Source organism: Pyrgilauda ruficollis, unplaced genomic scaffold (genome assembly GCF_017590135.1).
Source record: "Pyrgilauda ruficollis isolate IOZ18807 unplaced genomic scaffold, ASM1759013v1 scaffold13, whole genome shotgun sequence".
NCBI classification, from domain to species: domain Eukaryota; kingdom Metazoa; phylum Chordata; class Aves; order Passeriformes; family Passeridae; genus Pyrgilauda; species Pyrgilauda ruficollis.
Genome location: NW_024511432.1, coordinates 10938767 through 10962668, shown reverse-complemented (window position 1 = coordinate 10962668; position 23902 = coordinate 10938767). Strand labels below are relative to the sequence as shown.

General features: G+C 40.8%; 2 protein-coding genes across 3 annotated transcripts in view; both read left to right on the top strand.

Annotated features, from left to right (window-relative positions):
• The first annotated feature begins 30 nt into the window (after window positions 1-30).
• Window positions 31-22967, top strand: HEATR3 (HEAT repeat containing 3). 2 transcript variants are annotated; one of them, XM_041458617.1, is made up of 16 exons: window positions 36-162; window positions 1520-1692; window positions 2211-2298; window positions 3227-3339; window positions 5016-5125; window positions 5910-6050; window positions 6797-7080; window positions 7342-7432; window positions 10446-10603; window positions 11603-11685; window positions 11941-12077; window positions 14716-14804; window positions 15572-15715; window positions 15818-15994; window positions 16857-16996; window positions 18889-22967. In XM_041458617.1, exons 1-15 carry the CDS (start codon window positions 52-54, stop codon window positions 16974-16976), a joined length of 2019 nt encoding a protein of 672 aa, XP_041314551.1. In that variant the 5' UTR covers window positions 36-51; the 3' UTR covers window positions 16977-16996; window positions 18889-22967. The 2 variants fall into 2 exon arrangements, with proteins under 2 accessions (XP_041314550.1, XP_041314551.1); XM_041458616.1 differs by lacking the exon at window positions 18889-22967 and having other exon boundaries at window positions 31-162; window positions 16857-17049.
• A 436-nt stretch (window positions 22968-23403) lies between these two features.
• TENT4B (terminal nucleotidyltransferase 4B) overlaps window positions 23404-23902 on the top strand; it is a 39381-nt gene continuing 38882 nt past the window's right edge. The window contains exon 1 of the mRNA XM_041458929.1: window positions 23404-23902. This exon is cut by the window's right edge and continues 189 nt beyond it. Within this exon, the coding sequence (XP_041314863.1) occupies window positions 23559-23902 (344 nt within the window). The 5' untranslated portion in view covers window positions 23404-23558.

Here is a 23902-nt window from a genome sequence, read left to right as displayed (position 1 = left end):
CGGCGCCTGCGCGGGGCCGCACACGTGGGCGCGCCGGCGCCGAGCGCAGCCATGGGCAAGAGCCGGGCGCGGCGGTTCCGCAGGGCGCCCCGCGACCCCGCGCAGCAGCGCGACGGCGAGCGCGGCCCCGAGGAGGAGGCGGCGGCGGAGCTGCTGGAGAAGGTGCGGGCGGCGGGCGCGGGCGGGCTCGGCGGGAGCCCCGCTCCGGACCGGGGGAGCGGCGGCGGCTGCGGGGCCGGGCGTGGGGGGCGAGGCCTCGGCTTCCCCCGCCGCGGTGCCGGGCGAGGGCCCGGGCGCGGTCCCGCCCCCGGCGGGAAGGAGCCTAGCAGCCGCGCGGGGCCGCGCCTCCCTCCGCTCCGCTCCGCTCCCCTCCCCTCCCCTCCCCGCCGTCGCTCCCGCGGCGTCACGGCCGCGCGGCCGGCGGGGCGGCACCGGCACCGCCCGCGCTGCCCTGCGCGCTGCGGGCGAGCTCCGTGCCCTCGACACTGCGGGGGCTGCCACGCAGCTCTTGCGGGGCTTGCGTTTGGTCTCCCCGGCCGGAGACTTCTGCGGGTGGTCAGAGCCAAGTGTTCAAGAGCCATAAGTAAGGAACGAGGGATAGAAAATGCTGAAAAAGACTGGGTTTGGCCACTTGTAGGCCATAGTTCTGGCTTAAGTATTGCAGGTGAAAACTGATGTACATCTCCTTTTGAGAGTGTGAATTTAGAGTCAGAAGCAAAAATCCGTTTTCCTTTAAGAAATTCAGTCCCCTTTGCTCGCTTCACCCAACCTAATTCACTGAACAGATCACTGATTAGTTATTCTTCTGGACTAACCTGTTTAGGAAAGAGAGGGGTAGAGAGAATAAATAATGGCCAAGTGAGGATGAGCTGAGACACCTTTTTCTTTAGAGGCAGGATCTGATGTTACCGCTCTTCGGTTCTGCTCTTCAGCAGATGTTTACCTGCTAGGTTTTCAGCAAACCCCGTGGCCTTCCAGGACATGCACTTCTACTGTGTTATTTTTGCAATTGTAATTCTAGTCTCTCACCTAAAACTCTGTTATAGCACGTGTCAACATTGTCTTGGGGAATGTAGGGAACACTTGTTTCTTGCTGTTATGCAGATGCTTGTACTTTGAAGGCTATAAATTTTATTTTGGTGTTTTATGTTTCTTCAGCTTTTCTTTATGGTGACAAGTGTTATGTCTGTTATACTTTATTGATGATATTTTCCACCCCACTTCAGTCTTTTTTTTAATACATTCTATTTGAGGTCTCACCAGTGCCAGCTAGTGTCAGATCTGTGTCCGGACTATGTCTGTCTCGTCAAATATCCAGAATAGCATTTATCTAGTCATAAAGTTAACACACATAACCCAGGCAAGGGTTTATAAGCTTTCATGGAAGTTAAAAATTCCTGCTTCCATTCAGGAGCAGTAAAACAAGAGCCACAGTGCTGGCCCTGATCAATCTCTTCACTCAGTAAAACCCTCCCACTCCCTTTTCCCTCAGTTTGATGTGCCCTGTCTGTCTCTGCAGCTGCAGCATCCCAGTGCTGAAGTGAGGGAGTATGCCTGTGCCAGTATTTCCAAGCTGCTGCAGCAGCAGCGCGTCATCCCAGCCTTCGTGCAGCGGGACGTGGTGCGCTGTCTGGGGCCCTTGCTGATGGATCACAGTTTGGCTGTTCGGGAGACAGCTGCAGGTGCTCTCCGGTAAGCACTCCCTACTGCTCGGGTGGAATGGGGCATCCTGGCACGGGGGGAAAACTGGGGTTCTGTGCTGGCAGCTGTGAACTGAGTGCCAGCCTCTCTTGCTTTCATTCTGGTCTGAGGAACTATGCCTACATCAGCTGAAGTCTGTGAGAGAGGGGCTTTTCTCGTTCTGTGGGAGTTACATGTCAGGAGTAGGCTTTATGAAATATATGGCTTTATGAGGAAATAGAGAGAACTTGAGTGCAGTTTGGATGGCATTTTGTGTTGTGATGTTTTAGTACAGATAAGCTTTCTAATTATGCTTAATGAATAAATGGAAATCATATGTTTTTTCTAACTCCAAAGTTATTCTCTTGTGTTAGTGAGGTAGAAGACTAAAGCTATTGTTTAAGCAAATTGAGTTTCAAACAAAAAGTACCATAACCTTTAGAGAAGAATATCAAAGGCATGGGGTTTTTGAAACATTCTTGGAAAGTATTGTATTTCATCCAAAGCATTAATTTTTTTGTTTTCCCTAGAAATCTGAGTGCTTGTGGAGGATTTGATGTCTGTGATGACATGGTGACCAACGACATCATGACACCCCTGGTTGCACTTCTGAAAGAGGTGTGCTTATTTTTATTTTGATTTTAAACCTGATCTAGACATTGAATTGTCCCATATAGAAAAACAGTTCTGTTTTTATAGCTGTTATTACAATAAGGGACTTGAAAGATCTTTTAAAAGCATGTTTTGATAGGTTTAGTGATACAGAAGTTACTCCAGAGATTTCTAACCACTGGCTTCTGGCCAGCTAACTTGCATCCGTGGTGAGGTTTGCTGCCTAGGATGATTTTTGAGTGAAAAGTCTGGAGATTTTGGGTCTGTAATGTCAGTTAAGTTTATTCTGTCAGTGAGAATCAAGGTCCTTCATTTATGTTGCAGCGTTATTCTAGTGAGGTTTTTTTGCTGAGCAATTCTGTCTCAGTGGATATTTGGATGTATAGCTGGGTTGTAAGTGGAGAATAACCTGTACTGAATTTGTATTCTTTCTTTGGTCCAGGTGTTGCACTGCAGTTTGGATATTGCATTGATTTCTCTTACCTGCTGTCTTTGTATGAGCAACCTTGAGCAATATCATCATTTTCTATATGTTTCTTCCCCGTTTTAAAATATGAGTAATAGCATTACTATCGAGCATAGTAAGGTACTAGCTGAGTTAATCTTTGTGGTTAGAAACAGCTGTTGACAACTGCATACAGACTATTAGCAAGAAACAGTACTTCAGGTTCTAAAATTCCCAAGTTTTTTTTTTTTTTTTTTTTTATTAGAAAGTGCTTCTAAAGACTAACTGCAAAGCAAGTACTGTAAGAGTCTTTCTACAAGAGAAAAGTTACCAAGCATTCAAGTTTTCATAAAGAAAGGAAATTAGTCAGGTGTTCTGGTAATAAACACTGCATGAGAGGATCTCTCCATTCAGTGCTGATACTTTAAAGTTTTGCTTCTCTTTGTGGCTTGATTGTTTCCCAGCCCTTGTTCTTTTGTTTGGTTGTAGTGCAGCACTGGACTGGATGCTAACCAGCACTCTCCAAAGAAATGCAGAGGGATTAACAAAAATTATATTGAAGACATAGCCAATGAGGCTATTAATTTGCTGTGGAATATATGGTAAGTACTGTGTAAACACTGGCATTTTAGCTAAGTTGAATTGTTCCTGAAAAGAAGTGTGGTAATTGAGGAAGAAAAGAAATTATTGTCCTGGTGTGGGAAGATGCATTCATCTGCTGATTCTGATTGTGTTGCTCCTACATTTACCTTGCTTTAATAATGATGAGCCCTCATCTCATCTGAAATAGAAGTTTATCTTCTAGTATAGATTACTTTTTTAAGTGAAGGATTCTAAAAGTGCATGAAGTTGGTAATTAGTTTTAGAAGAGTAACAAATTCTTTTTTCAACTGGTTCTTCATCCTGAGTTCTGATTTTGTTTCCTGAACATGTTCTGTCATAGTCTGTTGTTTGGGTTGTGGCTTCTTGCAGGTATTTCTTGTAGATCCATATCATGATACAAGCGATGGGGAAAATTAAATTCTGATCAGTGCTTTAGGAATATGAGGAGTTTTTATACTACTTCCTTTGCAGGTCATTCCAAAAATTAATTTTAATTGTTTGGGGCAACTATCCCTTAGTTTCTGAGACACTGTTAAAATTTTACTTATTATGTGAGAAAGTAATGTAAATTGGTCTATTAGTAGTTTATATTGGAAACACCAGGTGAAGGAAGAGAAATGGCAACACTATTAATACAGAAATTACTGTAAACATTGAAGTGATACAAATCTGTTCCAAAAGTTCTCCTTGAACTTTGTGTGGTTTCTTTTCTTTCTTTTTTTTCTCACATTGTACACTTTGCATGCAGGATTTTGTTTAGCACTGTACAGTGCCTCAGTGGAACTGCCCCTCTGCCTGTCTGTGTGATATGGCTGCTGGCTTGAGGCCTTATTTCTAAACAGGGATATTTATTTTTTAGGGATTGGAATCTAGAACAGTAGATAAACTCCTTGTTCAGCATCTTGCAATGTTATGTGTTTTTTTTTGGTTTTTTTGTTTTTTTTTTGCTTTTTAGTCAGTGCTTGAAAACAGGAAGTATGATCATTAAGTGTGATGTAAATCACTTCTGTATTTTGAACTTTGTGGTAATGAGTGTGAACTGCTTGTTTCGTTGCTAAGTTTGATACTGATAAAATTGTAAAAAAACTGGCATTGATGCTGAGACATAATATTTTCAAAATTACAGTTTTGAAGACCCTTGTAGCTAGCTAGCTCCTGTGCTTTTTTTAGTTTGAATTAGTCTTGTAAAACACAAATCCCACTGTTAGATAATGAAAGTAAATGCATTTCTGAATGGTAAGAGCAGTCATTTTGTGGAGTGAGTGGGCACTGATATGGGAGGCAGCAGCCTGCTCTGCTGGCAGTGGGTTTGTGGGTGAAGTCTCCTGTGGCTGCAGGAAGCCCCGGGCTGGCTTGCAGCCCACAGCTCTGAGCTGCCTTCCACACTCCAGCAGGAGCCTGTAGTTAGGCTCCCAGATAAACTCTGAGCACTGTGTGAGGAACCAGCTGGCACAAGCCAGCTTTCCTCAAAAGTGTCCAGGATTTTGCAGCTTCTCTTTCAGCATCTCATATAGAGTTATCATAACCTCAATAATGAAGGATAGCTCTTTGACTAATGCATAATTCTTAGGTTTGTTTTAAAAATGTGAGTAATAACAAGTATGGGGTGCTTAGGTTGTTCCCACAGGAGTTTTTTTCCTGCAAAAATGTTTGACTGATCTTTTCCATCCATTAGTGAATGCAACAATACTGCCCTATACATATTCAATAAAGAAGGATGTCTGGAGGCTGTCTTACATTACATGAAGAAATTTGCCACAAATGTGGATCTGGCTATTTCAGTAGGTAAGTGGTAAAAAGAGAAGATAAGGCTTTAAAGATACCTTTTTCTTTCTTTTTTTTTTTTTAATTGTGTGAATGTAACACTGATACTGTATTCATTGCATAATGGACCTGCTTTAGCATTGCTTAATTTTGCACTGAGTGTAAGACTGTAAATTAATTTTTGGTTAGCACAAAATAAAGAAGTTGACATCTGTTGTGCATGTTTTCAGTCCAAAAGAGAATGGCTTATTGGTGGTTACATGGGAAGAAAAATTTTGTGGGAAGAGGGCTTTAGAGGGAGGCTGTGTTTTTCATTTTGTTTTCATGTTTTGGTAATGGAGGGTTTAATTTGTTGAGCAGAGGAGACAGTCCTTCTAAAAAAACCCCAAACAATTCCAATCACTTTCAGTCTGGTTTTATCAGTCTTACTGTTCTTATAGTTTCATAATGGTCATACAGGTATGTGTGCTTCCAGCATTTTTTTATGTTGTCCATTGTCAGTATATAATGGATAAATTTGAATTTGAGTAGCTCAAATTAATACAACCAGTTCCATGGCTGATGTGGTATCTGTTTCTGTTTTCTCATCTGTTTTATGTATGGGTTTGCCCCAGAATGTCTTTTAATCCAAAACACAGCTTGTGAAGGACAGTGTCAGACTATTACAACATGATGCTGCATGAAATTTTTTTCCTGTGTCAGCATTTCATTGCTCCAGCTTCCAGGAAGATAATGCTTTCTCATTAGCAGAGCAAAAGCTACTATTGGGTTTGTTAATTACGTTTGCTCTTGTTGTTTGCTGCAGCAAACTGCTTGCAGGCAGTGACAGAAGATAATCCAGATCTTCTTTCTTCATTTAATGCTTCTGCACAGCAAATACTGGAAACAGTGATGTTGAGTCCAGAGAGCACCATGAAGCACATCCTTCTGAGAACACTGATAGCAGGTACAGTGCTCAAGGGAGTTCATTGCTTTGAGATGGGGAGCATGGCAGGTAAAGGAGGCTGGGAAGGACAGAAGCCTTTGTCTTCTCTGCTGTGGTCTGGACATCTGATTGTCGAGGTGTACAGATGGTTGGTGAGGTTATATCTGCCTTTTGGAACTGCAAGTAGGTATTTGCAACTAGTTTTAAAACTGGCTTAAATGCTTGATTCTGAATTCAGCCCCTGCTCAGTGTGATAGCCCACTTTAACTGCTCATTTAGGTTTTAACAGTTAAATGTGTCAACAAGTGGTACAGGAGTTGTTCTGATCTTACTAGCTGTAAGTTTTTTTTACCTCAGGTTCTCTACCTTGAATTCTTCTTGTTACCTCAAATGTTTAACCATGATGATTTTTGATACTGGAGTGTAATAAATTAATTTTGAGGCTCCTTAGAAAATGATTCTCCATGTTGATTTGTTATCTCAGGTGTACAGAGTGACACCAAGGTCATTCCACATAAATATTCTGTAAATGTTTACATGCTGAAATTTACTTGAGCTTAAGATGTGGGCATAGCAATTATTACAGATTAGTTACAAAATGTTATGCAAAAAAAAAAATCTGTAGAGAAAAGGCTTGAACATTTTATAGGGAATATAAGCACTGAGTATTTTAAGTAGTGGAGGCTGTGTCCTTACAAAATGGCTATTACAGTGGTGGGAATTGAGCACTTAAATAATTTTGTATAATTTGGTTACCTCATATTTAGGCACTATCTGGAATATAAAGGATACCATTCCACCAGGCAGCCTGGGAAGCACAGTTAATGCAATCCTGAAGATATTTTCAGAATCATTGGCAATAGATGCTGGTGAAACAATTATTCGTATGAATGAAGCTGAGAAAAATAGGTTAAAACTTGCTGTGGAAGCAGAAACTGAAGAAAACATGAGTGATACTGCAGAAAACTGTGTTTTGAGTGAAGATGATAACATGGAAGAAATACCAAAAGGAAAACTCAGAAGAGAAAATGACGTTTCAGATTTACTTCCAGTAAGTGTGGCTGACTGGCTTTTGGACAGCTTTAGTGCAAGTGGCATTTCTTGAGAATAAAATTTGCTCTGGAACATCCAACAAAAAGATGGTAGATAACACTGCTTGGGTTTGTGTTTGGGGTTTTTTTTCAAGCTTGGGTGTAGACTGAGAAGAGGAAATGGCTGGGACTGTATTTTTAACTGACAGCTTGGATACTTTAAATGGCACTTAAATGTTGTTTTCCAAAATCAAATTTGGTTCATGTTTTTAATTTTTTAGTCTGATAAGTGGGAACTGAAAGAAGTGACAGCTTTACTGACGGCCCAGCAGACTGCTCTGGAAATCATTGTTAATATGTGCTGCAGTGAAGGTTTGTAGGAGTCTCGTTCATTGCAAGTGCTGTGGTGTGTTTTGTTTCTGAATAGGTCACCTTTAATTTGCTCTTTGCTCATCTAAGGTTTCTAAGGGCAAATGCCCCTGGGCATACTGTCCCTGATATCCTCATCTGGCAGCAAAGTGGGTTGTCATTTCTATTACTAATTTAATTGTTTTTCCTTAGTTTAAGTGACTTATGTTGCTTAAATTTTTTTTTTTTTTTTTTGCATGATACTGCATTTGTTGCTTAATTTTTTTTTTTTGCATGATACTGCATGTGCCAACATTTAAGAACAAACAAAAAGCACTCATGCCAGAGAGATATTTCCTAAAGTGTTGCAGCAAAATCTTTGTTAGAGTGAGGTCTGACTTCTTCTGATGCAAGATGTGTGTGAATCTGATTGCAGCATGGGGGCATCAAATTTTGTAAAGCAGATGAATCTTATAGCTTTGATTTAGTTTTGATACTACAAGTGTTGCAAAATTAGGAGTAGGGACAGCTTTTGCAGGAAACTGTGGCAACAATGTAGATCTTGGCTTCCAGAGTTCTGCCTTTATGAGCCATGAGGAGGAGGAGAAAGAGAGACTGTTATTTGGAGGGGAGTAGGATATAGATATTCTGTATCTTTTATGAACTCTGAAACTCTGTGTTGATAGTTTTTCTTTTAATCTTCAGGAAAACAAATGAGAGATTATCAAATTCTGTTTCATAAAAACAACAAACAAACAAAACTAATCCCCTAAATCCTCCAAAACCTGAAAACTTTGACTGCTATTGTAGCTTTAGCCTGATGCAGGAGTAATTGTGTAGAAAGTAACTGAGTAAAATGTTCAGGTTCTTATAAAATCCACAGTAACACCTGTATGTAATTCCCAATGGTAATTTTTTTTTCCTCTTACAGCACAAGGAAATTCTGCACCTAGTGTATGAAGCTCCTTTCATAACTGCATTTCTCATCTAATGAGCTGTAATTCATAAGCTTTCCCCTTTAATTGGAAAATCTCTTGTGGATAAGCTGCATATTCTGCCATTCACTCAGTGTAATGTAAGATTGATTGTGTTGTATTTTGCTACAGTACTTTACCCATTCGTGGGCAGACAGTCTCTAGAAATTAGGAGGAATCCAGAGGCATCTGTTCATTTAATTTTCAAATTATTTGAGGACTAAAATAGCTTTAGCCATTATGCTGAGTTCATAAAAACACTCAGCTTGCAACAGAGCTGAGAGAAATAACCAGGCTGGTGAGGGATGCGTTGTAGTGAGCACTGGCCAGTGCTTGGAAGGAGCAGAGTGCTCCCCTTTGATGGGCACCTGGGCAAGAAGCCAAGACACTCCAGCACTGCTCTCCAGTCTGTAGTTCTTGGGTCACCAGTGCTAGGTAAGATGGGATTGCTGCTGGAAATGCCTCTGTTTCCCAGAACATTAGAAGAAACCTGATCATAGTTATGGGCCAGTGTTCTAGGTCTCAGTTCTTGCTCTGCCCTGGTCACTCGCTGTCAACTTATGACAACTGCTGTCTTTGTTATTGCTGAATTGCATTGTCAGCTTGTATTGTTATCAATTAGTTTTGAAGGATGTTTTTTGCTTTCTTTGTTTTCTAAAGATGCAAAATTTTTTAGAAGAGGCAGGAGACTGAAAAGGGGATGTCCTGCTTTGCTTTCATGTTTCTTGCTGCTATGGTTTAGTAAAGCATGAAAGACAACCATTTTCTCATGCAAAGGCTATTAACACCAGCAAGTTGTGGCTGTAGAATTAATTGGATATTACCATAAGATGCCTGTGTGGTCAAGTTGCCACACCTTGCCATCTTTACACACCTTTACACATCTGATAAACCATAACCATCATCTTCAAATAAATTCTTAAACTTGCACAGTGCGAGTGAAATGCATTCATTTGGATCTTTGTTGCTGTATTTTTAGTGAATTTACCTTTGGCCACAGAAGTGCATGGCTGTTCCTGTAGTTACTACAGGACATACATCTCATGAGAATCTGGGTTGTCAAACAAAATTACTTGGGGATCAATATGATAGGTGGTTTTTTTTTTTGTCACAGTAGTTAAATACCCTGACCTATGTACACGGAGCTTTCATCTGTTGGAAAGAAGGATCAGTCCAACCTGTAGACTTAGGACTTGGGTAAACATTAGTTAAAATGTAACCAGATTTAAAGAAACTTCAGCTAAATGAGTGCAAACTCTGTGGATGTAGATATATGAGTTCAAATATAAATGAGGGTGATTTTAGTTTGTGCTTGCCAGTCCCCCTTCAGCTGTGGAGAGATTATTCACACAGTAGCCTGTTGGTAATAGAACTTCGACTCCTCTCACCATATCTGCCCTTAAATCTGCTAGTAGAAAAAGTCATGTAAGTATGACCCTAGTTCAGGTTTAAGGTTATAAAACTAGTTTAATTTATGTGAAATGTGTTGCTTGAAATGACTATCAGAGATTATTTGGCTTTCTTTGCTGTCATCCTTTTGTTTCAACTGACCTTGCTGTGGAGACAGTAACATCTTCATCCAGCCCAATTATTGCCCAGGCAGAGGACATCTGTCTGTGCCTTCAGTATTGCCACAGGAAACAATTGCCTTAAACTGACTGCAGTTAGTAAACAAGTTAAGTTAAACTCGTGTATTTGCATGCTTGAATCAACCTCAGAAAATGAAGTGGTACAACCTAAGTTAAAATCTTCGTACATCTTTATGAAATATTTCTTCTATACCTTTTTTGATGTTTTTAAACAACACATTAATATCACAGATTAACGTGCCCACATATGAAGAACCTCTCATAAGAATATTTGTGCCTCAGTGAGTATAAAATATTTTTAACAAAATATTTAGAACTGTTGCTTAATGGCATTTGGTTTGTGAGGAGTTTGTTAGAGACCAAGAACTTCAAGATTCCTTAACCAAGGTGTTTGGAGAAGCCAGTTTCAATTGGGAGATAGGATAGCTGTTGCATATGGGCTGTTACATTTACAAATCTGTCTTGTGTTCTCAGATCCCTCTGATGATGAGTGGGAAGAACTGTCCAGCAGTGATGAGAGTGACTTGTTCATGGAAAACTCGTACAACGAGGGGAGTGGGCTGCTGCTGTCACCCCTGTGCCTCTCTGATGAAGTTAACTCAGCATTTCTGAACAACCTCATTCCAAAGAAGGTGTTGTCTTCTGTATTATTTCCAGAACAAGTCTTTCCCTTGTTCCTGCTTTGTATCCCAGATTAGACAAACAAATTGTTCCAATCCACCTGGAGGAAGGGAGCATTTTTTTAAGTAAGTTTGGCCTCACTTTTTTTGCCTAGAGGTGGTGCATCCTTGCAAATAAATAATTTGCTCATGTAAATGAGAACAGAAATCAGAAATCTGGTAGGTCTTTCTAAAATATTTTCCCCCCAAAATACAAAGGTTGTTATTCCTCAGTTTGGACATGAAAAAGATTACCCACAGAAAGAAAGGAAACTTGGCTGAAGCGTGACAGCCAGATTTCTGTATTAGCTAAATGAGGTGGAAATAACATTAATGAATGGCAACAGTCAGCACTGAAAAAGTGCAAGTTCCTCTCCCCCTGTTTTGTACAAATGTCTGAAATACAGTATTTGGCACTGACAGGAAATCAGATGTTTTTGTTTCAGAGTTGTTTTGCTCATTTTTATTTGGGGTTGTAACGGTGAAGTTTGTTATTTGAATCAGTTACTGTGTTAGCTCAGCAGCATTGTAGAATTCTGAGCTAAGACATCAAGGTGTGAGGTGAAAACTTGGAGGGCTTTTTGTACTTAATAGCCAGAGTTTCATGGCAAGGCCTTCCAGACTTCCAGCTATCTGAAAATACTGTAGCAGAATCTATAAGAAGAAAGAGCTAAATAAGAAAGAATAGCAGAGACCTAGAAAATCACCTCTTGTTAGTACAGTTGAAGAGAAAATACTTTATGCTAAACCCAGTGTATAATTGCACCATTTAAGTGATAGAGGAAAATTGTGGGATTTCTAGCAGGCGAGACATTTGCTATCTGGAAAACTTTGAAGTATGTAGTTTGAACTATCTGTTTGACATTAAGCTAAAATTTCAGTCTTCCCTATGAACACACTATAACCAAAAAAAGAAAAAAAAGAAAAGAAAAAAGGGCTTTATTGATAAACCTTTCTTTTTCCCCTCCTCAGATTCTGGAAAAAACTGCTTTTCCGAACAGTGTTGCTCTAGGCATCTGTACGCACAATCCATCTTGGAAACCATTAATTAAAAAGTAGGCATTTCATTGTCTCTCTTACTATTTTTCATGTATATTCAGTTGTTTTAGAACTATTAGAAGGATTGTCCATCTTTGAGCTGCTCTTAAGATCTGTAAACTGGCAAATCTGATATATGATTTTGAAAAAAGAGACACAAATGTTTGTGAGCTGCATACTGGATCACAGCCTTATTAAATTCAAGATTCTTCTTAATATTTCAACAGGTGTGTTCAAAAATACCTGCTCAGTGTGTTTTTTGTTTGTTTCAGACTGAATGCAGTGCAGTGTAGAGCTTTAACGTGTCTTCAGAGCATTTTGTTGGTGTCAGATGTGGATTGTCTTGGGGGAGCTTCAGCCCTTCAGTCGCTTGCACAGCATCTCTCACAGCTGATCTTTTCTAAAACAGGTAAGATGTTTAGTAAAGGGGACTTGCTGACCCCCTTTGCTGATCATCTAGATATAAGGTAGCCATGTTCCCATGCTGTTTATTACTAACTTTATCCCTCTGGTCCTTCAAGATAAGGATACTGAATGTTGGCCATGTACTGACACGACAGTGTATCCTGTTTAGATATGTTTATCCAAACTGCACCTTGAGCAAGTCTGCTCGTAGTGCAAGAATCTGCTTCATGTTTGGGTCTACACAGAAAGCTCCTGAGTGGATTACTACTGCCTTGTTGGGAGACCAGAACTGTTTGTTTGATGGTATTTGTGGTAATACCAGTTTTTGAGCAATCAGACAAGCATGAAGAAGAAGGGACATTTTCTTTTTAAATGCGTAACTAGCCTAAGGAGATGTGAAAACAAAACATGTCTAGCACAGTCTTTCACATCATTTTTCCTAGTAATCTTACCAAATTATGGCAGAAGCAATTGGTGCAAAAATCTCAAGAATGTTCATGCTTATTACATTAGAAAGGAGAGCAGCCACCTTGTCCCCAGGATGTGTTTTATGTTTATGATGGCTTATCTTTATTGGAATTATATTTGTAGTGAGAAAGTGTGCAAAGTTATTACAACTAAGTGTTAAAGCTGCCTGTTCTGGTTGTGCTTCAATTTCAACAGAGAAGGTAATAAATTTAGTTCTTCCAAAAATTACTATTTTAGAAAATATATATATGTGTATGTATTTATATATATGTATATATATTTGTATATATGTATATATATCTGTGTGTGTGTGTGTGTATATATGTATATCTTAGATCTGTATTTAGACAGTGGAGTGGGCTGCCCAGGGAGGCTGTGGAGTCACCATCCCTGGAGATGTTTAAGGACAGACTGGACGTGGCACTCAGTGCCAGGGTCTGGTTGACATGGCAGTGATCAGTCACAGATTGGACTGGTCTCAGAGGTCTTTCCCAGCCTCACAGGTTCTGTGATAAACACTAGAATGTCTTCACTGTAGTTCCTCCAGGGTGCATTATTACATAGACATACTGTGAAGGTCACCCCATACATCTGCTAGTACAGTGTTACTGGATTCCAGCATTCCAGCTGCTTTCTGGGATCCCTATACATGAGAGCAGCATCATTTCCACAATCCTCTTGGATCATTTATGCTATGACCTCTCTTTTACTGACATGAAAGAAGCTGAACCAAGATTGGGAAAAAAAAAAAGTTTTAAGAAAAGCCCACCTGTTTCCAAACTGAGGATGTGGGTCCCTGACAGGCTGTATCCTTCAGACTATTCTGATAATCTTGCTTTAAGGTCAGTGGTGATGGGTCTTCAAAAAATAAGAGCGATTCTTAGAGCCTGGAAAAGCTGCCAATTCTCCAAACTGTCAGAAAACGTTTTCCCTAAGACAGTTCTGTTGAAGTCTGGCATATGTGTGGCTTTGTCATTTCTCATCTCTTAGAAGCTCAAGAAGTTTAGTTTCCTTCCCTTCCTTCAAGTGTCTCCATTTGTAGCCATAGATGTAGCTTATGTAGTGCTCTGCTGTGGTGTATAAAATGGCACTGCATTAGTGCTTGAAAATGCATCTGCCTGCAAAACACACTTTTTTCTCAATGTCTTTAAAGACATGATTAGTCTATGGGAGCATTATTACTGAGTGCAGTGTGTGGAAAACTAAAATGCAGAAATGAAAATATCTATGAAAACATATCCAAGGAAGTTCACATAAAATATGTCTCATGCTTGAAGAGAGAACTTCCAATATTTTGGGTCTGCATCTTATACTTTGTAATAGAAAGCTATCAGATGAAGCTGGAGAAGTTTCTATCTGAAGACAGCTAAGCATGCTAAAATTAATTAATTGGCACAGGCCCGTTTTTTCATGTTTAAATGCTGTGTAATGAAAACTGCCAGATAGAGCTGATAACATACCAGCATGTGGTTAGAAGGAATTCTGTGGTTTACAGGGTTAAAGAGAGGCATAAAGATCTGATTGTTTACATGAGAAGGGAGGAGATGCACATAAATCAAGAAGTTCTGCATCTGGAGTGGTGCAGAAAATAAACCCATTAAGAGGAAAATGAAAAGCCTCAAGAAATGCAGAACACAGATTGAAGGTGATGGCTGCTACTGATGAGTTTGTAGTTAAACAAGAATAATGCAGTGTTTGAGTCATACATTCCTGGAATGTTATTAAACCACCGGAAAACATGCTCTTTATATGAATTGGAAAGAGTCCAGTGTTCTGGGTGTCTGAAAAGCTTGCTTAAGAAGGCAGAAGAAAGGAGGTGAAGTATGCAGTCAGCTTCTGCAGTTTTCTCGGTTCCTGTATTGTGGCCTCCATGTAATACCAGTTTTCACCTGCTGTTCTGGTGACAGTGGCTGGCACTGTCCCTTAAGTCTTAACCAGGGATGTGCCTGGAAAGGAGGCCCAGCTGTGTTCTAACCTCCAGATGCAGTCAATGCTGAATTCAAAAAAATCACTATGGTTACAACCTACAGAGACCAGTCTCTGAAAATCTAGATTTTCCTGTTGTGGTAGTACCTGGAGGAGCAATTAAGAGATTAAGGAATTTGTATTTCTTTGCTTCCTGTGTCCCTCATATTTCTGTTTAACTTCTGGCTCTGGGTTCTGTTCTTTGACAGAACTCCCTACAGACACAGAATTCCTGGAAGCTGTAACCAGTGCTTTGAGGGCTCTTCTACAAACAATGGCATCAAAGAACATCTCCCAGGTAAAAGCTTTCAAACTCAAATGCTCTGGTATTTCAAATTCCTGTGAGGATGGGCTGGAAAGTTTTTGAAACAAAACAATATAAATTTAGTTCAAAATTTCAGCAGTTGTGAGCTCTGGAAGAACAGATTAATATCATTAACTGTATTTTTCATGGACCTTACAGGAATATTTTTTTAATATATCTCCTCAACATGAAAACAGATGAAAAGTATTTCAAAACCAGAATAGCAATAAGCCACAGGTATCTTTAGAAGATAATTATAATGACAAATATATAGAAAATTAGCACCTAGAAATGTGGCTTCTTTATTTCCTGATGTCACCTAGCTGGTGGTCTTTGAATCTTAGTTGGATATGAATTAGTTGAATACAGGAATGAAGCATAATAATTTGGTATAGAAGACACAATACTAGATAGTCTGCTAATCTTTCTGGCCTTAAACTGAGAACTGAGCTTTTATACTGTAAGTTGTAATGAGTTGGAAGCAGCTATTGAGCTAGATAAATTTGTGAAAATCTCAGAACTTTTCCTTCAACTTCATGTCAGCCTTGGATATGTTCTGGAAGAACCAAGTTGAAAGGGAATTGAAATTTCTTCGTAATTGCATTTTCAGAATTCTTAAAAGTTTTCATAATCTAGGACTCTGTTAAGAATTTGCCTGTGTTCTGTAAAAGTACAGTGTCTAAATGTCATATTTCAAAATTTCCATGAAAATGTAACCATGTGTGTCTTCCTTCTTTCCCTCCTTTCCCCTTGCTGAGCAGTGTATGACTCCCGAGCAGCTACTGGCTTTATGTGAGGCTGGTATTCAAAGCAGCAATGCCAGTGTTAGAGTGAACGTGGTGAGCATCCTTGGAATTTCTGGCAGTGTCCTGGCAAAAGGACAAGATACAGCTGAAACACTGAAGGTGAAAAAGCAAACTTTGCATTGCAGGCTTAAAAGAATTTTGATGTTTCTTTCAATTTTCTTTAACATTGCTGGAAAAATCAATTCTTCTTTCTCATTACAGATGATTGGAAAATTTCTTCTTGAGGTTGCTGTGAAGGAATCTTCTCTTGTGGTAGCAGGGGAAGCCTTGGATGCACTTTTTGATGTATTTGCAGATGGCGAAGAAGCAGAAAGGGCAGCGTTACAGATCAGGTTGCTTCCAACACTGAAGGAATTTCAGCCAGTGTTCAGAATGAGGGTAGGCATCAAGGGCAGCCTGCTCAGGGTCTCAGCACACAAAGTGGGTTAAAGGTTGAGTTTTGGGCTCCTAGAAGATACACTTACTTTATAAGGTGACGGAAAAAAAGCATTTGATTTTCTGATACTCCAGTTCAGAGGAAAGCAAGTACCTTAAAATTCATGGATGTGTCAAGTAACTGTGCAGCACCTGAATTGCAACATCTGCATTACACCATCAGTATTACTGATGTCCAAATTACTGTATTGTTCTGAAACAGTTGTACAAAACATCCTGCCGATGTCTCTGGAGGTGGAAGAAAAGTCCTTTCTGAAGTTACATTGACATCTTTGGTTTTTAACTTGCAGTAGCAGTTGGATGTTTTTGTTCCATTCTTGGTTAATTAAAACAGTTCATGTATCCTGTATTTTCAAGAATAACAAGGCTGGCATTCTAAATTGTAATTTTAGGTACATCCTAGACTTAAACAGAGAATGACCTTCCACACAATGTTTCTTTGGTCAGATGCAGCCTGAGGAGTGACTTCTGTAGCCCAAAAGCCAAGCACTGTACACACAAAGTACATACCTGATGCTGCTTCAGTTGTTAGGTTAAATGTGCAAGGTTTTCCATCTAAAAATCCACAGAGAAGAAGTGTATGTCTCAGATTTTGGGATGAAATAATGTGCCATTAGTCTAGTTTTAGACAGCAGTGCATTATAGTAAATTGACTTGCAGAAATAATTGCTGAGCTCCACATGTGCACACGGGAGCACCTTGGAGTTCTCCTAGAACACCACCATACAGAACTACAGTAAACTTGAGGTGATCTGGTAGGAGAAACTTCTCCAGGAGTAAACTATGTGTTCTTTTGGTTTTACAGATGCGAAAAGAAGGCAAAGGACAATATAGTACAGATCAACTGTGTGTTCTTGACAATGTGAAGATGAATTTGAGAAGATTCATTGCATATCAGGAGACACTAGGGAAAACCCCAACTTGAAACATCGAGGAACTTTTAAGGTTTTTCTTATTGAGTCATGTTTTAAAAAAATATAACTCTTTTCAACTTCCAACCTTTACTGAGCAGAGCAGTTTTGCTTTGATGTTAATGCTACGTTTTATAACATTCAGTATTTTTATACTTTTGGGTTGATACAATACGAAGGACATACCAGCATAAAAAACCCAATCTCAGCATACCCTGAGATTGTTGGAGTGGTAAGAAGGTGCTCTTCAGGTCCTGAGGTCTGTACATAGCACCACTATCATTGCCTGGATAGCTTCATGTACCCTGGCAGAAAACTACACTTGTGTGAAAAAGAAATTCTGAAAATATTCTTGGTCAGGTGACAGATTGGGAAAAATAAAAAAAGTAAAAGCTCAAGGTCTATTTCAGGGAATGGAGCAGTGGGAGAATGTTTATATTTGCTATTTGCTCTTACCTGTTCCTAGAATTGCACAGGCACTTCTGGCAGACTTCCCAAAAGAAGTATGTGACAAATGTGTAGATTCCAGTCAACACTTGGATCTGTTATTTCATGAGGTTCACGAGGAGAAAATTTTCAGATTCATTTATGATAAATTAAAAGTATGATAGCTTTTTGCTGTGAAAATCAGTGTAAGCAGATTCTACACTTAGACACAGCGCCCTGTCTTTATTTTGATTGGTATTTCTGGAAATGAAGTCTCCTATTTTACAGTCTTCCTTGTAATTCTACATCATCACAAGTTTGAATTCTGGGAAGTAGTAAACATAACAGAAAGTATTTTTTTATACTGAGGTATTACCTGAAGTAAATTTATATTTGCGTAAAATACCTTTTGCAAATATTTGTGGTGGAGATTTTTAAGCTGTAAAATACAGAACATATTTTTTAAAAATGCAATTTTTAAAAAAATTTTTTAAAAATACAATTTGCTTCATGCAAATTGTATGATATTTTCCATATATCAGAAGCTTTGGTTTTGTTTCTGTGAATGAGATCCTCTCATACACATTTTTCAAGAAAAAACCCCACAACTAAACACAAAAGCATTTTGTTTTGCTGGTTTTTGAAATGGGAGGTTTTTTTCTTCTCTCTCAATGTGCTGCCTTAGCTCAGACATCCAGTTTTTGGCAAAATTTTTCCCATGTTAAAAGCATGGAACTTAAAAAGACCAAATTTGCTTGGTTAGATTTCAGTCTTTAAAAGAAAAGTAGACTTCAGAACTGACTGGTAACTTGAAATGACTGACTTTATGAAATCCTGACAAGGTATTTTGTCAGTTGCAAGAGGAAGGAAAGATGAGTTTAAGCAGCTGTACTGCCTGGAAATGCTGTTGCTGCTGTTGCTTTACAGGAGTCAGATGAAATGTGTGATGTGATGCCTGCCACTCAAAGGAGTGAGAAGGTGGGACTGGGAGGGCTCAAGGGCCTTTGAGGCTGGACTAGAAAAAACTAGAAGTCAAAAGCATGGGGCAGTTGAAAGGTTATTCAGGATTTGGCAAAGCAGGCATTGAAGAGGTCTGCAGTGTAACAGCTGAGGAGAGGTGGATTATGGCATAATACCCTACAGTGTGTGGATTTTAACCCTGGTGTTAGTTATACTTGCTGTACACTGAGGATAGTGTACTGTTAGCCTGATGAAAGGTATTAGTATTTGTTTGGAGCACTTAAAGGACTTCCACGTGGAAAGTTCTGCTCTCATTTTCTGGTTGCTACATTGAATTGCAGATGTTCTAGATTGGAAGGGATCTCTGGAGGTCTCTTAGTCTAGTCCTCTGATCAAAGCAGGGCTGACTTGGGAGACAGATTGTACTAGGCCTTGAACATCTCCCAGAATGGAAATTCTACAACTCTGGACAGCCTTTTCCAGAGCTTGACCTCTCTCACTGGAGACACATTTTTTGCCTTTTTCCCTTGTGCCTTGTAGGACTCTCCCCTGCTGCAAAATGTGCCTCTTGTCCTTTGACTGCACACGACCAAGAAGAGCCTGGCTCCATCTCCTAACCCCCACTTGGCAGCTGAAAACAGCAATTGTATTTCCCTCTTCTCCAAGCCAAATAAAACCAGCTCCCTCAGCTGTTCCTTGTATGCCCTCTCACCCTCCAACCATCTTAGTGGCCTTCTGCTTGACCTGCTCTGCTGTGTCTTGTACTGAGGGCCCAAAACTGGACACACTACTCCAGATGTGATCTCCTAGGTGCTGAATAGAGGCAAGTAATTGGTTTTCTTGTCCTGCTGGCCATGCTTCTGCCAGCACAGCCTGTTATTTGGTAGCTGTTGTCACTTCAAGGGTGCTCTGCTGGCTTCAGCTTACTGTCCACCAGGACCCTTTGGTCCTTCTCTCCAAAGCTGTCCTTTGGTCATTTAGTCAAGAGCACTGTCCCAAATGTAGGAGTTTGCATTTTACAAGTGTAGCAGCCAGAATTTTTCCTGGGGACCATTAGAAAACCAAAGTATTTAAGTTTTTGTTTTCGGTTTTTCTTTTAGGTTATTGATAATATCATTAGGTTGATAACAAGAAACATTTAATCTGCAAATACAAATCTGGCAGTTGCAGGTAAATATACAGAAGATAGGGCATCCATTAGAAACATGGTTTTCCTAATATAATCAGTTAGACTGGTTTTTTTTCTTCAAGTGAAAAAACAGACTGACATTTAGGTCTTAAACTATTCTGGCAGTAGGAAGACACTGATTATTTTTTTTGCTATGCACTGATCAGCTGAACGTATTGAAAAAATATTTTCACAATAAGATTGGTGCATAGTACAAACCATATCACTTAAAGATGCAATATTAATGCATCTATGGAAGACAAAGCAAGTTATGAGTGATTTAAAGAAGGCATCAAATCAGGGACTAAAACCAGGTGAGATACACTGGCACAAAAGAGCTAAGCTACAAGATTGGGGCTACAAAAGTTGTTCTGACACAACTAAGGAAAATCAAGGCAGCAGCAGAAGTGATGATAATGTGAAAATTAAATGTTTTGGGGGTCTTTGAACACTGGTTTATTTAATAGGTCTAGGGTAAGCTTCAGACAAAGACAAGATCCTTTACAGCCTACAAAGGGGAAGATGGATCTTGATGGCAGAAATTGGACTGATGTAGACAGTGTGTAGCATAACTAAATAGATACTAAATATATGTAAGTGATCTTCATCAGTTGATCTAATCGCACAGATAAGACTGCTATCAAAACAGGTATCTGAATTGGGTTGCTTATTCTGGTCCCTAAGGCATCATCTGTCTGCTTCAGTTAAAAGCCACAGTCCTTGGAAGGTATGGATTGCTGCTCTGCTTGTGTCCCTGCCTGATGCTGAGCACGGCAAACTGGCTCTGAGCTGAGCTGTAATACCAAAATAGGTGCTGAATTTACCTTGCTCTGGTGTCAAGTAGAGTGTGAAGGAGGCTGTGGGTCCCCTGCCCTGTTCAGGAGCAGCAGGACCACTGACAATTTCTGCTGCTTGCAAAATGTCGAATTCCCAGCTGTGGAAATAAGGAATTATCACTTGTGTGATTTAATTCTTGCTCTCTATGAAAAGAAACAAGTGGCAAGATTTAAATGTATATTTGGTGTTTATACATCATGCCTTGACATTCAGAAGCAGAAGATGGCTGTATACCACAGTCAAGCCCATAGTCTAACTTTCTGGGGGTTATGGTGTGTGTTGAAGGTAATTTTTTGCACAGTATGGGCTTTTTTTTGCTTTTTTTTGAAGATGCCTTCCTAGAGGAACAGGAATAACTTCAACCAGTAGTACTTGGCTTGGTTTGATGTTTGCATTTTGAGAGACAAATATGAAAAAAAAATGAGGGCACAGTAAAATTACAAAATGAGAACTGCGTAGGAGAACTAATAAATTTAAAATCAGTTTGCATTTTAAGTATTACAAATTAAATTAATATCTTGTGGAATATTAACATAAAACAACCAACCAAAAATGTCCATAAACTCAAGTTCTGTTTCCTTAGTGAGGGATTTTCAATAAAAACATTCCTGAGGATTGGATGGAAACATCTAGCCTTGCATTTACTGTTGCAAATTGCAATTCAGGCAATGGTAGTGGTGATTGAAAATAATGTAATTGTTCCTTTCTGGCACAAGTGACTTGAGCAAACAATCTATATATTGTTTGTTCTGGACAAGCTGTTAAGATATATAACTTTAGAATAATTGGCAAAATCTGGGGTCTCAGACAGCAAATGAAGGCGCTTGAAGTTTTTCCACCAGGGCTGACACACGGTGAGCATTTCTGTTTGAAGAAGCTTTTATTTGAGTGGTGGGGGGTTTTTCGGTCTGATTTCAGATATTTTAAAACTTATTTTTTTGTACCTTCTGGGAAAAAATTGAAAGCATTTAAGTAAATTCACTTAAATTTCATTTTGTTTCTGTATAATTTCTGTAAGTTTCTTCTCTCTGTGAGAGTCATTTTGTCAAACATACAGACATAACTCAGTAACCACATAAAGCCTAATTGGAGCTTTGCACACGGGAGGATGTAGGAACTTGCTTTTTTCTTTTGAATGTGGGTGCCAGGAGCTCCTGGCATTACTGTTACATTATGGATTTTAATCAAACTATTTGGGAGCTGAAGTAAGATCCCAGGGTAATAATCTGTTGGCTCTTGGGTTGTGGCTGCTGTGTGTTCTCAGCAGTGAGGGTCCTGATGCTGCCCTGGCATTATGAGGTGCTCAGATAAATCCCTGCACCATGCTGAAAGATGTCTTGGGCTTTCAGTAAAGCTTCTCCTGGTTTTCTGTTCCTGCTATGATAAAAATCCCATTTCTCCTCTGACGTGAATTTTTTTCAACTTTTAAGGAATATTGCATTAGCCTCTTCCCTCCTCTCTGCCCCTTCAAATGGAGAGTGAAAAGCACTTCCAAAAACTCATGGAAGAATGGCTGATTCAGCTAGTAAATGCATGATGTTTCCAGATAGCCTTTCCTGGGAAGTTCCCTTTTTCATAAATAAAAGTGTTAAAATTCAAACCAGTGATCAAAAAAACCCCAATTTGACCATATTAAAGTGTGGGTTTTGTTTTTTATGCCCCCCATGGCATACTTGCTAATTTAAAGCATTTGTGTTACTACACCACCTGTATTGTATCTTGGCTATATTTGCTTGGGACTAGGGTTGCTACTGAGGAATCCTGTAAATTAATAAACCTCAGTCCTGTAACAAAACTTGTTGACATTGATGTGCTGTGAGTGTAGACTAAATCACCGATTTTTTTGCAGAATTAGCTTTATTAAAAAAGGAAAACAAATCAGTTATTTTTCCTGAAGGTTGCTGTTACCTTCTTAAGGGTAATGTAAAATAATTTATTTGACTTAAAATTTTCTTCATTGCATTTTTAAAAATGTTTGTTAATTGAAACTTTTTAATTTGAATTTTTGATGTGCAGGGAATATTGTTTAGACTCTTCTTGTTACCTTTTCCTGCTACATATATAATTCTCAGAATAACTGAAGAATATGGGGTTTGGAAAATAAGGTTATTCATAGTGGTTATTTCCCAATTCCAAGACATGTTCAAGTCCCACCAGTTTCCATTTGGCTTTCACTAGTAGTTTTAGGTGCAGGTCCTGATTTTCAAAGCAATTAAGTTTGTCAGCTCGACCCCAGATTTCACCCTCTTGCCGTGGTTCATTTTCTCTTGGGCTATACAGATCAGACACGCTGTGACATAACAGAGGAGTGCTGAGGACAGTATGTTTTGCTCTGGGATGGTGGGGAGAAGCCAGAACTTCAGACTTTGCTTGTCACCAGGAAATGGTGCTAAGTCTTCTTTGCAAACTGTTCACAGAATGCTTGAAATTGGAATGCGACTTTTTAATTCTAAACCCTCCACCTCCAGCTTCCTAAAGGGAAATCATCTGCCATGCAATTCTGCAAGTGGGGGAAGCAGCAGGCCCTTCGTGTAAAATGCTGGAAACTTTGTAGCTGATATTAAAGATGTTTTAAGGCTGTAGTATGAAAACACTAAAAATAAAACCGAGTCTGACAAGAACTGGTACTACTCACTGTTGCTGTTTGGGGTATTGTGTATGTGATGTATTTTTCCATCTACAAAAAAGGCTGCACCTAGGCTGCCTTTGCCCCTCCTCTGGTGCGGAATGGAAGGCAGGAAGACCCTGAACTACCCCTACGCGTCCTCACAAGAGTTTTGGGATGGGGGGGGGGGGGCAGCGGCAGCTGTCCGTGTGCCGCCAGGGCAGCGCTGCTCCGGCTCTGCCCGCACCTCTCCGTGTGCCCGAGCCGCAGCCCGGCGCGCTGGCAGCGGCGGGGCCGGAGCCTCGGGCGCCCGCGGGGCCGGAACGAGCGCTCGGCCCTCGGAGCGCGGCTGCTGCCCCGTGGGGCGCGGGCGTGCTGCGCGCGGCCCGCGTGCCGGCGGCTCTCCCGGCCCGGCCCCGCCTCGCCGCGCTCGCCAGGAGGGGCGGGGGCTGTGGAGCGACGGCGGCAGCAGCGAGCAGGCAGGCGCGGAGCTGCCCTTCCATAGGAGCCGCCATTAGCGCTGGGACCCGCTGACAGGGTCTCGGCGGCGGCGGCCGGCGCGGCGCGGGGAGCGGATCAGCCGGGGTGGGTCCCCGTTTGATGGATCCCCGGATAGCCTGGTTCCAGCCAGAGCAGCTCGGCCCCTCGAACCGCCTGTGGATGCAGATCTGGGAGACCACGCAGGGGGTCCGCAACCTCTACTTCCAGCAGCAGCAGCAGCAGCAGGAGCAGCAGCAGCAACAACAGCAGCAGCAGCAGCAGCAGCAGAGCGCCCCCGCCGCGGCCGGCCCGGCCTCCCCGCCCGGCATGTACCGCGCCCCCCGCGCCGACCCCCCGCCCGACTTCCTGCCGCTCGAGAGCGCCAACAACCCGCACAGCCGCGGCCACCGCCAGGCCTCGCCGCCCCCGGGGGCCGCCGCCTGGGCCCGGCCCGCGCGGGGGGC

Bases quoted from the DNA above. Each gene is read 5' to 3' on its own strand.
- HEATR3 (XM_041458617.1), top strand. From the start codon at position 52: ATGGGCAAGAGCCGGGCGCGGCGGTTCCGCAGGGCGCCCCGCGACCCC. The intron at 6,051-6,796 runs GTACAGTGCTCA...CCTCATATTTAG, and splicing joins TCTGAGAACACTGATAGCAG to GCACTATCTGGAATATAAAG. The intron at 15,716-15,817 runs GTGAAAAAGCAA...TTCTCATTACAG, and splicing joins ATACAGCTGAAACACTGAAG to ATGATTGGAAAATTTCTTCT.